The sequence below is a fragment of the Molossus molossus genome, unplaced genomic scaffold, assembly GCF_014108415.1.
Source record: "Molossus molossus isolate mMolMol1 unplaced genomic scaffold, mMolMol1.p scaffold_m16_p_9, whole genome shotgun sequence".
Classification (NCBI taxonomy): domain Eukaryota; kingdom Metazoa; phylum Chordata; class Mammalia; order Chiroptera; family Molossidae; genus Molossus; species Molossus molossus.
Genome location: NW_023425403.1, coordinates 27,477,525 through 27,491,092, shown reverse-complemented (window position 1 = coordinate 27,491,092; position 13,568 = coordinate 27,477,525). Strand labels below are relative to the sequence as shown.

General features: G+C 31.1%; 1 protein-coding gene across 1 annotated transcript in view; it reads right to left on the bottom strand.

Moving 5' to 3' along the window:
* LOC118622326 (disintegrin and metalloproteinase domain-containing protein 32-like) overlaps positions 1–13,568 on the bottom strand; it is an 89,341-nt gene that overhangs the window by 54,190 nt on the left and 21,583 nt on the right. The window contains exons 8-11 of the mRNA XM_036249776.1: positions 11,613–11,684; positions 11,246–11,412; positions 7,596–7,677; positions 1,216–1,352 (exon numbers count right to left, since the gene is read on the bottom strand). Coding sequence (XP_036105669.1) covers positions 1,216–1,352; positions 7,596–7,677; positions 11,246–11,412; positions 11,613–11,684 — 458 coding nt within the window. The remainder of the gene's footprint in view (positions 1–1,215; positions 1,353–7,595; positions 7,678–11,245; positions 11,413–11,612; positions 11,685–13,568) is intronic.

Below are 13,568 nucleotides of genomic sequence, written 5' to 3'. Positions count from 1 at the left end.
AATTTAAAATAGTATGAATCTAATAACAAATATTATAAATATTACAAATCTAAATATTTATTAACACAGATTCTAAAGCTAGAATGCCTGGATTCAAAACTCAGGTCTGCCACAAACTAGTTATCTGAGCATGGATAATTATCCTCTTTAACTCAGTTTTTCATCTGTAAAAATGGAAATAATAGAAGCTGCCCTAAAAAGATATTTTGAGAATCAAATGAGTAAACATATGTAGTGTTTGAGATAGTTTCTAATACGTAGTAAGTACAATGTAAATATTGCTTTTCTTATCATCTTAATACTAGATTCTGGGACACATAAGCAAACACCTCGTCATAGCATACTTCACAATAGTTGTTCAAATTGAAAATAAGCCCAGAGAGTAATTTTCATATTGTTTATATATCTGTATAAATTATATATCTGATTTAATAAACATATTAAAATTTAATGTATTGTATATTTAATTTAATAAATTGTATTTTACATGTGTTTAAAATTTTTTATATATGTAATTCATTTTGAACTTATTGGTGATATAAAATGTGTGAGTTTGAGCTATTTTAGAATGTAAGAGTTAACCTTTAGGTGGTGCTTAGAAGGAACTATGAAAAGAGTATGTTTTCAAAAATGAATGCCTTACTTTTATATTTCACTTTTGATTTTTCTTCAGTTAGGAGTAGGTCTTACTTAGCATAGGCTCTTTCACAAATGAAAAAAAAACACTGTAGACATAATGATTTCCATTACAAAGATGAGCAAGATAACTCTAAACATGAAGTAATTTGTCCAAGATCACACAAATATCATATATTTCATATGAAGCTCCAACTAGGACTTATTCTAAGTTTTTCCACAACATTAAACTACTCTGAAAGCAAAACTAATTATTCTGTCTAAAAATGAAGTCCACTTGTTTGACCTACAGACATATTTTTAAAGATCCTTAGTAAGTGCATTCAGAAAACACACAGCAGCCTAAGGAGAATCCCTTAGATAATGTATCTTGCAGATTGAATTTGTTATCCTTGACTGTTCTTAATAATACATCTCCCTCCATACTCCTCTTACCCTGAAAATTTTGTGTTTATATTTCATAGTACTCGGTCCATTTATAGCTAATTTGTGCTATAAGTAAACACTATATTTGAGCTTCAAATTTTTAAAACGAAATAAACATGATCAATAAATATATACTATTATTTAAAAACTTACATAGCTTCTGGATTCATTACACAGATGGCTCCTGAACATTGACATTTCTTTGGGTTATCATATGATATTCCCATACTGAGTCCCAGCATCTGCGTGACAATTACTGAAAATGCCTCCAAAGTTATCGCCTCTGAATACTACATTAACAAAAAAATTTTCAAACAAAAGGCAATTCATTGAAGGGTGTTAAAAATAATATTTTTCTAATTATGAACACATTAACTGTTCTATCAAATACTTAAGAATAGGTAAATACAGATGATTGGACAGGTGAAAAGTTGAAGTTCTTAGGACATTTTATTGAGATATAAGCATATTGAGTCTATGCCAAGCTTTACCATATTTAAAATTTGAATAACTAACATAAGAAGTTGCTACCATAAATATATAAAAGGGCTGTTTTAACATTAAATTTTGCATTATTATTTTGGCTATATAAACCATGATCTTCAATTTATCTAATTTCTTACAACAGCTCTCATACACACTTAAATAGTCCACATGATATTCCACCTCCCAGCTCATGAAGTGCCCACATAACAAAATACAGAGTTTAAGTGTGCTGTCTGCTTCATGCTAGTATTCTCAATGACACAGCAACTGGTATCAAGAAAAACCACATTCTTGGATTAGGCTTCTAATATATTTATGAAGTGCACAGATAACTTCCTTGCAAGGAGAATGGGACACAAGGTGTTGTTGGTCTTTTTTATGTTATTTCTGGTGGGTATAAGATACTATTTCATTAAGTTTTAACTTGCATTTTATATATTTTTGACTGGCTATCCTTTCTTTGTGAAGTGTTTATTCAAGTATCTTGTCCATTTTCTATTGCATTAGCCTTTTTATTGATTTGTGGAAGCATTTTATATATTCTGTACATCAGTCATTGTTAGTCATGCATTGCAAATACTTTCCCTACTCTGTGGCTTGTTTTTTGACTCTCTTAATGTCTTTTCATGAACAAAATTTCATTAATTTGTGGTGGTCCAATTCATACAATGTTTCCTTTGTGATCATTGTTTTCTGTGTCCACCTTCAAAAAATATTTTCCTATTCCCATAGTCATGAAGCTATGTTCCCTTTTTGCCTTTCGGGCTTTATTGTTTAATTTTATATATAGATCTACAATCTACCTAAAGTTTATCTTTTGAATAGCAATGAAATTACATTTATCAAAAAGATCATCCACTGTAATCAGATTTTTGATGCTGATCATTTTGCAGTGCATACTGCTGTCAAATAATGTTGTGCACCTGAAACTTACAGTATAATGTTATACATGATATTAGCTCAATTTTAAAATAAAAAAGATCATGCACTAGCAAGTTCACTATAATCATTTTTTTAAAAAAAATAAGTATATGCTTATCATTTTTCTGTTTCAAAATTCTCTATTTTATTGGTCTATTCATTTGTCTACCTCTGTCTTAATCACTGATGCTTTATGATAAATAGGTTTTACTATCAAATTATCTTAGTTGTTCTTAATTCTTTGCATCACTATAAAAAATGTAGTTTTAGCCTGTCAATTTTACACACACACAAACATGCTAGTATTTTTACTGGGGACTGCATTCACCCTGTAAATCAATTTGGGGGAGGGGGACAGGGTTCAGTATCTTTATAATATTGTCTACCAGTCCAGGAACTTAGGCACTGTCTCTAATAATGTTTTAGTTTCTTTGCAGAGGTCTTACATCTTTTGATAGCTTTTTATTCCCAAATTTCTTGATTTTTTTTATGTTAGTTTTAATATCTGTGTGTTGCCAGTATATAGAAATACGTTTCATTTTGTTTTGTTGCTTGACTCCATTTATACTCCTCCAACCCATATATTATTATGTATATAATTTAATGTAATGTTAGATGCAGCTACAAACAAGATTCTAAAATCATAGTGATTTAATATATTTACATTATGCCCAGTGTAGATGTTCCTGGTTGTGGGTACCCTTACATATGTTCATGCTGAAATAACTACATATTGTGCTTCTATCCTTATTTATGTCTTTACATTAAGCTCACCAGGGGGAAGGCTCACACAGTTTTAACAGCTCCAACCAAGAAGTGACACACATTACTCCTATTATTCCTATTACTTCATATTACATGACTCCGTCTAATATAAGGAGGTCTGAGAAATGCTGCCTGTGGATTGGCACATGCTTTCCAGCCACGGCTGTCGACTATGTTATCAGACAACCACCTATGACACATCGTTGTCACTTGTTTTAATTTAATCTTGTATCTATTTTAATCTCATCAGACACAACTATCATTGGTTCTTGCATGCCATGTCCAAACACTTATTTGTTTTATTACTCTTCATTCCCTCTGATTCTCAGATCTCCCATTTGGGATCACTTCCTTTTTTCTGAAGTATATTATTTATAATTCTCCTTAGTGATAATGAACTATTGGCAAAGTAGTGGAAGCAAAGAAACAAACAGAAAAAAAAAAAAGGGAAATAAGATGATAGCATTAATTCTGAAAATATCAATAAGCACAAAAATGTTCATGATTTAAACTGAAACAGTCAAAATACAAATATTTTCATATTGTGTCAAGAAAATTGATCCGGTTCTATCCTGTTTACAAGAAATACTCCTGAATTGCTAGGATTCAATGTAGCTGTATGAGATAGAAAATTCAAAATAATAATGACTTAGAATGGAAAGAAATTTCTCACACACATAAAAGCACCTTCTTGGTTTTCAGGGATCTGGGCTCCTTCCAGCTTCCTGTTCCATGCTGCCTAAAGAAAGAACTTGCTCCACATGGCACTTTAAACAGCAGATTCAAGAAAGGGCACCATGAAGACGGGTACCATCCCTTTAAAGAAGCTTCCTGGAAGCTTCAAACATTATTTCTACTTAAGTGACATCAGATAAAACTCAGAAAAAAATAGCTATAAAAATAGCAAAATTTAAGGCTTTTATATGAGCAGGAGTGTTGCCTATCTGAAAACTAGGGTTCTGGTGTCTGGGATTTTTTGTTTTAACCAAAAAAAAATGATATGGAGATGGAAGGGGTATGTCCAGAAATGTTTCTTAAATACTATTTGTTAAGAAAAAATAGAACCTAATGCTCATGAAAAGCACACCGATTACAGTGGGGTACATTTATATAATGAAATATCACACACCAATGCAAAAAAATAGACACAAAGCATTTTGAGTACAGTAAAACTACTCTGTGTGATACTGTAATGATAGATGTATGTCACTATCCATTTGTCAAAACTCATGGAATGTACAACACCAAAAGTGAGTCTAATGTAAACTATGGACTTTGGGTGATTGTAATGTGTCAATATGTTCATCATTTATGACAAATGTACCACTATGGTGTGAAATGTTAATAATGATGGAGGGTATGGGAAAGTTTCTGTATTTTCCTCTCTATTTTGCTGTGAACCTAAATTTTCGATTTAAAAATAAAGTCTTATATAATACTAAGGGGTAAAGGGGTTGAGCTTCCCTATTATTATATATCTTAAATGTTCATCTCCAGTCTGAAATTATTTTTTCTTTCCTTGGATTCCTACAGATTTTTATCTGTACCAACAATATAAGTTGTAAGCGTTCTGCCTTCTGTTATAAAAATTTGCATGCCATTTATCCATGCCATTAAACCCCTACTAGGTTTAGGGGTCCTTAACTAATGACATAAATAATGATAAGGATGATAATAAGAGATAACATTTATTATGCTCTTACTATGTGCCATGCTTTACTGGGCTTCATTGCTTTATATTCACTTAATCACATTGTACATTCTTTTTTGTATGTTCATTATGCCTAACAGCACTTGGAATAAAATTATCTGTGAAATAAATAAAGTCTTTAAAAAATTAACTATAATTCCATGTACTAGTTGAATAAATCTCAAAATTACAAGTGGAAACCAAAAATTTTAATTGCAGAATGACATATTATGATACAATTTATATTATGTTAAAAGCATTAAAACAATTCTTGTTTAGAGAAATACTCAATTGTGGTAAAAGCATGAGCTATTAAGCAAAGAAATATAAAGGTTTTCTAAAAGTATAACTATGAGAGCTTTGTGAACAAGCTCTCCTTGAAGTCATCTCTTCCAATTATTGTATCCTACAACCTGCTTCAGCCACTCATTCAAATGGTTCACACCCTTAGCCTTGACAACAACTCTTTATCAATAACTGTGACCCCTGCATCATCTCTATAAGGTGCATACTACATCTTGACCACCTAATTCCTTTTCTGATTACTCCTCTAGCAACTTAACTCCAACAATCTTCTACCCACAAGCATATCCAAACCATGGTTCATTCCTAAATCTCCACTGCTCCTAACTTCCTTACTGATTTCTCTCCTCCCTTAATCAGTTCAAATCCTCTTACAAACACCCTCAAGTTACCTTGCTGTCCCTTCTCTTCAAAATGGCTTAAGAAAAACACAACACATCAATCTTCAAAATGCTAAGACTGAAGATGTGAGAACTCGGATTTTACACCTAGTCAAATTATCAATCAAATGTGGTAAGAAAGCAAAAGTATTTTCATTAATAAAATAATTCAGTGTTTACCATTTATACAGACTATTTTTACAAAACCTCGAGTTATCCCAGAAAAATAGCAAAGAGTTCCAAGGAGAAGAGGAGGTTTAATTTTCTATGGCAGTTGGTTTTGCCCATTGAAGTTAGAAAAAAATTAAGACTCTGTCTCAGACCCTGATGTCTAAAAGATCTTCCTCTACCAAAGCTCTTTACTAGCATAATAATGTATTTCTTTATTCAGTAGTTAATATTATTTACATTTATTTATTAAATCATCCTGTACACAAAGTACAAAAATTCTATAGAATTAATTATAAATTTTATAAACCTTGACAATGAATATGAGAATGGTACAGCTATTTTACATCTCTTATTTTTCATAGCACATAATGAATAGACATTGCCTAATTTAAATAGGTATCATTTAAATAATAAATCATAACTAATAAAAATATGAATATTAAAATATATCATATGTATAATATGCATTACATAATATACATATAATGTGTAATACTATATTATATTTTAATAATATTATTATAAATATTAAAATAATAAGAATATATCGCCCTGGCCAGTTCGGCTCAACGGTTAGAACATCAACCTGTGGACTAGAGAGTCCCAGATTCGGCTCCCACTAAGGGTATGTACCTTGGTTGCAGTTTGTCCCAGGCCCCGGCTGGGGTTGTGTGGGTGGCAACCAGTCGACATATCTCTCTCACATCGATGTTTCTCTCTCTCTTCCCCCCTCTCTCCCTCCCACTCTATCTGAAGATAAATGAAAAAAAAAAAAAAAAGTCCTCTGGTGAGGAATAAAAATAAAAAAATAAAATAATAAGAACATATATATATAATAAATATAGAGAGTGGGTTAAATATATATAGTGATTGCTCCCTGCATGTGAAGAGGTCAGATTATATACGTTTCCTTATCTGTTCCCATATATACTTTAAAAAATGGACATGAGTAAAAACTATTTTCTAACTTAAAAATATATATAGTACTTAAGCTTGTTTTTTAAAAGACTGAATAGGGTGGGAAAATGGCTCAACAAATTACTTCACCTTTCAATGATGCAGTAATTTATTTATATATAAAATATTTAAGTACTATAAATATTTAAAATACATGTAAAAGTTTATTTAAACACTGTTGGAAATATTATTATTTTTACCATTTGTTTTGATTTTGAAGCTCTTTTATCAGTAAAATTATTTCTCCAACTTTATGTCTACAAGAAATATTCGATTTGGGTTACAGAAATGTATTTGCAGATTGATTTCTCATGACACACTATTCTATATATTGAAGAATGCATGTGTAGCTGATATTTTTATTCCACTTTAACTTCCATATAATTGCAACAATACAATTATTCTACAGAATATTCTTCCTTTTATACACTTCAAAATTTTTTACACTTCAAATTTTTAACAGTAATTGAAAATAAATGCAGTTTCTGTCCAGCTGGTGTGGTTCAGTGGTTGAGCATCCACCCATGCGCCAAGAAGTCACTGGTTCAATTCCCAACCACAGCACATGCCCGGGTTGTAGGCCTAATTCCCAGTGGGGAGCATGCAGGAGGCGGTCAATCGATGTTCTCTCTCATCAATGTTTCTATCTCTCTCTCTCTCATCAATGTTTCTATCTCTCTCTCTCTCTTCCCCTCTTTCTAAAATGAATAAAGAAAAATTATTTTAAAAAATAAATTAACACAATTTCTAAATGTAAACTGTATAAAATAGTACTGCAATTTGGGGTACTTTTTAAATATATAATTTTTTAAAATAATTACATACCCAAAAAAAAGAAAAAAATAATAATAATTACATACCAAAGCAATCCCTGCAGAATGATGAGTAACACACATCTGTCCAGGAAACGTTGCTCCCACATAATCTGGATAATCTCTATAGCTAAATAAAGTAAGTATACATTTATAATTTATTTGACGAGCAATTTAAATGTAAGAATTCCTGCTAATAACCTGTCTGTAGTTCATGGAATCCTAGTGTGAAGAAAATTGAGGTATAATATTTCCACGTGTCCTTAATTGTTTCAAATTAGAAAATTTTTCTTAATTAACCGAAATTAAGTACTCTGGATTTCTAAAACATATCCAATTAATCCAAGTTTGTTTGTTTTTTGTTCCTTTACTGTTCTCATCATATTTGGTTAAGGCTACCAAAGCCTTTAATCAAACATTTTGATCATAAGCATTTTGCGGAATGACAATAAAAAATAATTTTAATGTATGGATTAAAAATATTCACTCTCATATAGAAAAACTCATCAGTTTCTCATAAAAATAACTTTCTTGTTCTACAACTTAATATTATTATTTCTGCTTTGAGTAAGGGCCCATACAAATTGTTGTGTAATAATAGCACTATTTTCAGAGATCTACATAAATTATTCCATTTGCTACTCAAATAAACAAGTTGAAATATATATTATTTTTAACCTCATTGAAAAATATCAAATATCAGATGGTAAGTAATGTTCTCAAGGTAGCACAAACAATAGTTACTACTACTAAATGATTGAAACTTGGACAACCTGTAACCAGAGCAATACTTTCAACCACAAAGGTATAGATGTTCCAAACATAAATTATGTCATCTTTAGAACTCTGACCAAAACAAACATTCCAGGATGTATGTAAAAAGGCTTGCTACTCAATTCTCAGTTTGAAATGTCCCTATGGTGTCAACTGCATGTTACTTCATAATTACATGGTGTACCCACTGCTGCTTTATTCTCTCTCTCTGATATTGTTTATACATAACCCCTCCAGTATTTGTTTTCAAGTATTTGTTCCTAACACTCAACTCTGGCTTTGCATTCCAATTTTTATGTATTGTTTACACTCTTTCTTCATCCAAGATAGTTCTCCCAATAGAAAAGAATTCCTCCAAAATTCTATGCATACCTTAGATGAGCTGGATTCAATAATAGTTATTTTTTTATTTAAAACTGCCTACTACCTAGTTTCTACATCAAATCAGTCATCAAGATCTAATTTATAAAACATTTCATCCCAAAACTGCAGTACACACATTCTTCTCAAGTGCATATAAAATATGCTCTAGGACAGACCATATATTAGGCCACAAAAAAAATCCTCAATAAATTCAAGAAAACTGAAATTATATGAAGCATTTTTTTCTGACTACAATGGCATGAAACTAGAAATCTACTATAGAAAGACACTGGAAAAAACACAAATATGTAGAGAATAAATAACATCCTACTAAACAACCAATGGATCAAAGAAGAAATGAAACAGAAAATCAAAAATTACCTTGAGACAAAAGACAATGTGAATACAACTTTCCAAAATGTATGGAATGTAGCAAAAGCTGTTATAAGAGGACAGTGTATACCTATACAGACCTACCTCAAGAAACAGGAAAAAGTCCCAAATAAACAATCTAACTTTCCAACTAAAATAACTACAAAACGAAGAACAAAATCCAAAGTAAGTAGAATAAAGAAAATAATAAAGATCAGAGTAGAAATAAGTGAAATAGAAACTAAAAAATAGGGAAAAAAATCAATGAAACTGATTTCAAAAAGCTGGTTCTCTGAAAAAATAAAATTTACAAACCTCTAGCAAGGCTCGTCAGAGAGAGAGAGAGAGAAACAAAATCAAAAATGAAAAAGGGGATATTTCAACTGACACCACAGAAATACAAAGGACCACTTAAAAACACCATAAACAATTATATGTCAACAAATTGGACAACCTAGAAAAAAATGGATAAATTTCTAGAAACATATAACTTTCCAAGACTGAACCAGGAAGAAACAGAAAATCTGAACAGACCAATTACTAGCAATGAAATTAAAGCAATCAAAAACTTCTGAAAAACAAAAGCCCAGGACCAAAAGGCATCTCGAGTGAATTCTACCAAACATTTAAAAAAGAATTAAAATCAACCATTCTCAAACTATTTGGAAAAAAGAAGAGAAAGGAATACTTCTAAACTTTTTTTATGAGGTCAGCATTACCAGGATACCAAAACTAGACAAGGATACTATGAAAAGAAATTGTAGGATAGTATCTCTGATGATCATAATTGAAAAAAATCCTCAACAAAATATTAGCAGACTGAATTGAATAGAACATCAAAAAAATCATACACCATGGGATTATTCCAGGGATACAAGGATGGTTCAACATCTGAGAACAACAAAGTGATAATCCATGTTAACAAAATTAAGGCTAAACATCATATGATCTTTTCAATATATGCAGAGAAAGGATCGGAGAAAATTCAGCATCCATTATGATAACTTCCAATCAAGTAGGTATAAAGGGACTATACCTCAACATAATATAAGCCATATATGACAAGTCAACAGCTGGTATACTTAGAATGAAAAAGATCAGGAACAAGACTAGGATGCCCACTATCACCAATATTATTTAACATAGTATTAGAAGCCCTAGCCAGAGCAATTAGGCAAGAGAAAGAAATAGAAAACATATATTTATTTGAATTGACAACTTTATCATTATATAATGACCTTCTTTGTCTCTTTTTACAGTCTCTGTTTTAAAGTCAATTTTGTCTGATATAAGTATAGTTATCTCAGATTTCTTTTGGTTTCCATTTTCACAGAATATCTTATTCCATCCCATCATACTCAGTTGGTGTGCATCCTCACATCCAAAGTATGTCTCTTGTAGGCAGCATATACATGGATCTTATTTTTATCCACTTGGTTATTCTTTTGGTTAGATATTTTATTTCACTTACATTTAAAGTAATTAGTGATAGCTATGTACTTATTGCTATTTTATTTATTATTTCCTGGCTGTTTCATAATTGCTTTATTTGTATCTTCTTTTCTTACTCTTTGAGATTTGATTGCTTTGTAATGATATGTTTAGATTCCTTTTATCTTATCCTTTGTATACATATACATGTTTTGGCTTTGCAGTTACCATGAGGCTTACATAAAACAACTTGTATTTGTAATAGTCTATTTTAAGATGAAAACAACTTCCGTTTGTACATAATATGAGACTCTACTTTTTTACCCCCTCCACCCTCACATTTTATATTTTTGGTGTCATAATTAATATATTTTTATTTTGTGTATCTCTTAACAAATTATTGTAGCCATGATTATTTTTACTACTTTGGCCTTATAAACTTCATAAGTAATTTTATAAATGATTAAACACATCTACATCTTTACAACATTAAATTAAATCTGGATATATATATACCATATGTTTTTCTGTTATTAATTAGCACCTTTTCATTTCAGCTAGAGATGTCTCTTTAACATTCTTGTAAGGTCACTCAAATGGTGATGATCTCTTTTAGCTTTGCTTTCTGGAAAACTTTTTTTCTATCTTCCTTCCCCCCTTCCCTTTAGAATAGTCAGAAATGAATAACACTTCCTTAAATAAAGCTACACAATTATCTCAGATCTTTGCTTTCTAAGACTACTGAACATTATTCTTACATGAATAGATATGCAATATCATGATGTCTTAGGGTAAGATAGGATTTTTTCCATTCTAAAAATCTCTCCAATAATTCATCTGCCTCACCAACTGTAGATATCTTATTTTTATTGGACCACAACTCCAATGATGACAGCACAATTGTAACTTTAAATTGGGAAAATACCTAAAAACAAAAGAGATAAAACAAGAAAAAATAACATTTGTGTTATTTTAAATGACCAAGAAATTAATTCAGTTTTGACAAATCCATGCTCAGTTTATGTGGATGAGTTAAGTATCCAGAAATGCCACATCAAGATAATAAAAATTATAATTTCAAAACTAGTGAGAATTTTTCTAACTAGTGAAAAGGAAAATACTTACCGAATTTACAAGGCCAATAATTTCAATGACTTTATTTGTTACCATCATGCTATCAGAGCCCAAGAAATCGTACTGAAAAACAGAATTAATTTTAAATGTAAATACAGATTTGCTATACAATATGTCTGAGATTGACTCTCCATCTACTCGCATAAGTTTTTGGCTACTTGGTGGTTTGAACAGTTAAAAATAAGCCAGTAACAAATACAAAATGGATGTAACACTCTTACATACCAGTGGGAAGGTAAATCATACTGCCACTCTGGAAAGTAGATTGGGAGCATCTTTCTAAATAAATAACAGACTTACCACATGACCCAGCTATTGTAGTCCTAGGCATTTATCCCAAAGAAATAAAAACTGATACATTCAAACAAAAAATTTCTACACATAAATGTTCGTAACAGTTTTATTCATAAAAGCCAAAAACTAGAAACTCATATATCTTTCAAATGATTAACTAGTTAAAAAAATTATGGTACATTCATACCAAGGAATAATATCAGTAATAAAAAGGAACTGAACTTTTCACATATGGAACAGTGTGGATAAACCTCAAGAAAAATTATACTGAATATAAAATAAATCTCAAAAGGATACATACTGCATGATAACATTTATGCAATATTGCTGAAATTATAGAGATAGAGAACAGATTAGTAATTGCCAGAAGTTAGTAACTTTAGGAAGAGGGGAGAGAAGGGTATGATTATAATAAGAAAACATAAGAGAATCTTGTGGTTATGGTACGGTTGGAAGTCTTGGCTGTGGTGGTGGTTATGCAAGGCTACATTTGTGATGCTATCGTATGAAACTACACACACAAATGAGTGTATATATAATTGTTGAAAACTGAACAAGTTCTATGAAAGTGCCAATGTCAAATTTCATATCTATAAATCATAACTCTGAAGTACACTATCCTTTTGATGTGCCACATGACCCTCTAATTAAACGTATCCAAACTAAATTCATCATTCTTCCTCAAAAATCTGCTCCTACTTATGTTTTCACTACTACAGTAAATGGTATTATCATCTATGACCTCTCACATTTATTACACTACACATTCCATGAGAGCAGAACTTTTTCTGTTTGTTCACTGCTGTATATCCAATAAATAGAACAGTAACTGGTATCTAGATCATACCAATAAACTTATTAAGTGAATGAATAAGTCTAATCAATTTATAAGCTCTTCTAATTCAACTTCATCCATCGCTTTTTAAATTGTCTTTTCTTTCTATTCCTAATATTACTAATGTATAAATTTTCACCTTATTGAAATAATCTCTTAAATGGTTCCTCCTTCTCCAATCTTCTCACTAGCAATCCAGTCACTACATTATATTTTTTAAATGGTGATTCTTTCAAAACACCAATGAGAAAAAATATATGCACCCTATATTTATAGCAGCATTGTTTACAGTAGTCAAGATCTGGAAACAGCCCAAGTGCCCATCAGAAGATGAGTGGATAAAAAAGATGTGGTACACTTACACAATGGAATATTATGCAGTTGTAGAAAAGAAAAACTCTTACCCTTTATGACAGCATGGATGGACCTGGGTATTATGATGCTAAGTGAAATAAGCCAGTCAGAGAAAAAAAATATATCACATGATCTCATTTACATGTGGAATCTAATGAACAAAATAAACTGATGAACAATATAGGACCAGAAGCATGAATCCATGGAACAGGCTGGCAGATCTCAGGAGGGAGGGGTGGGAGTGGGGGACTAGAAGAGATTAATCAAAGAACATATATGCACATATGCATAGCCCATGGACACTGAAAATAGTGTAGTAAAGTCCTGTGGGGGAAGGTAAGATGGGGGTAAATGAGGAACATCGGTCAACAATAAAAAAACTTTTTAAACGGTGATTCTAAAATGAAAGCATTAACATGTCACGCCCCTGCTTAAAATCTTCTAATGACTCTCCATTATCTTTA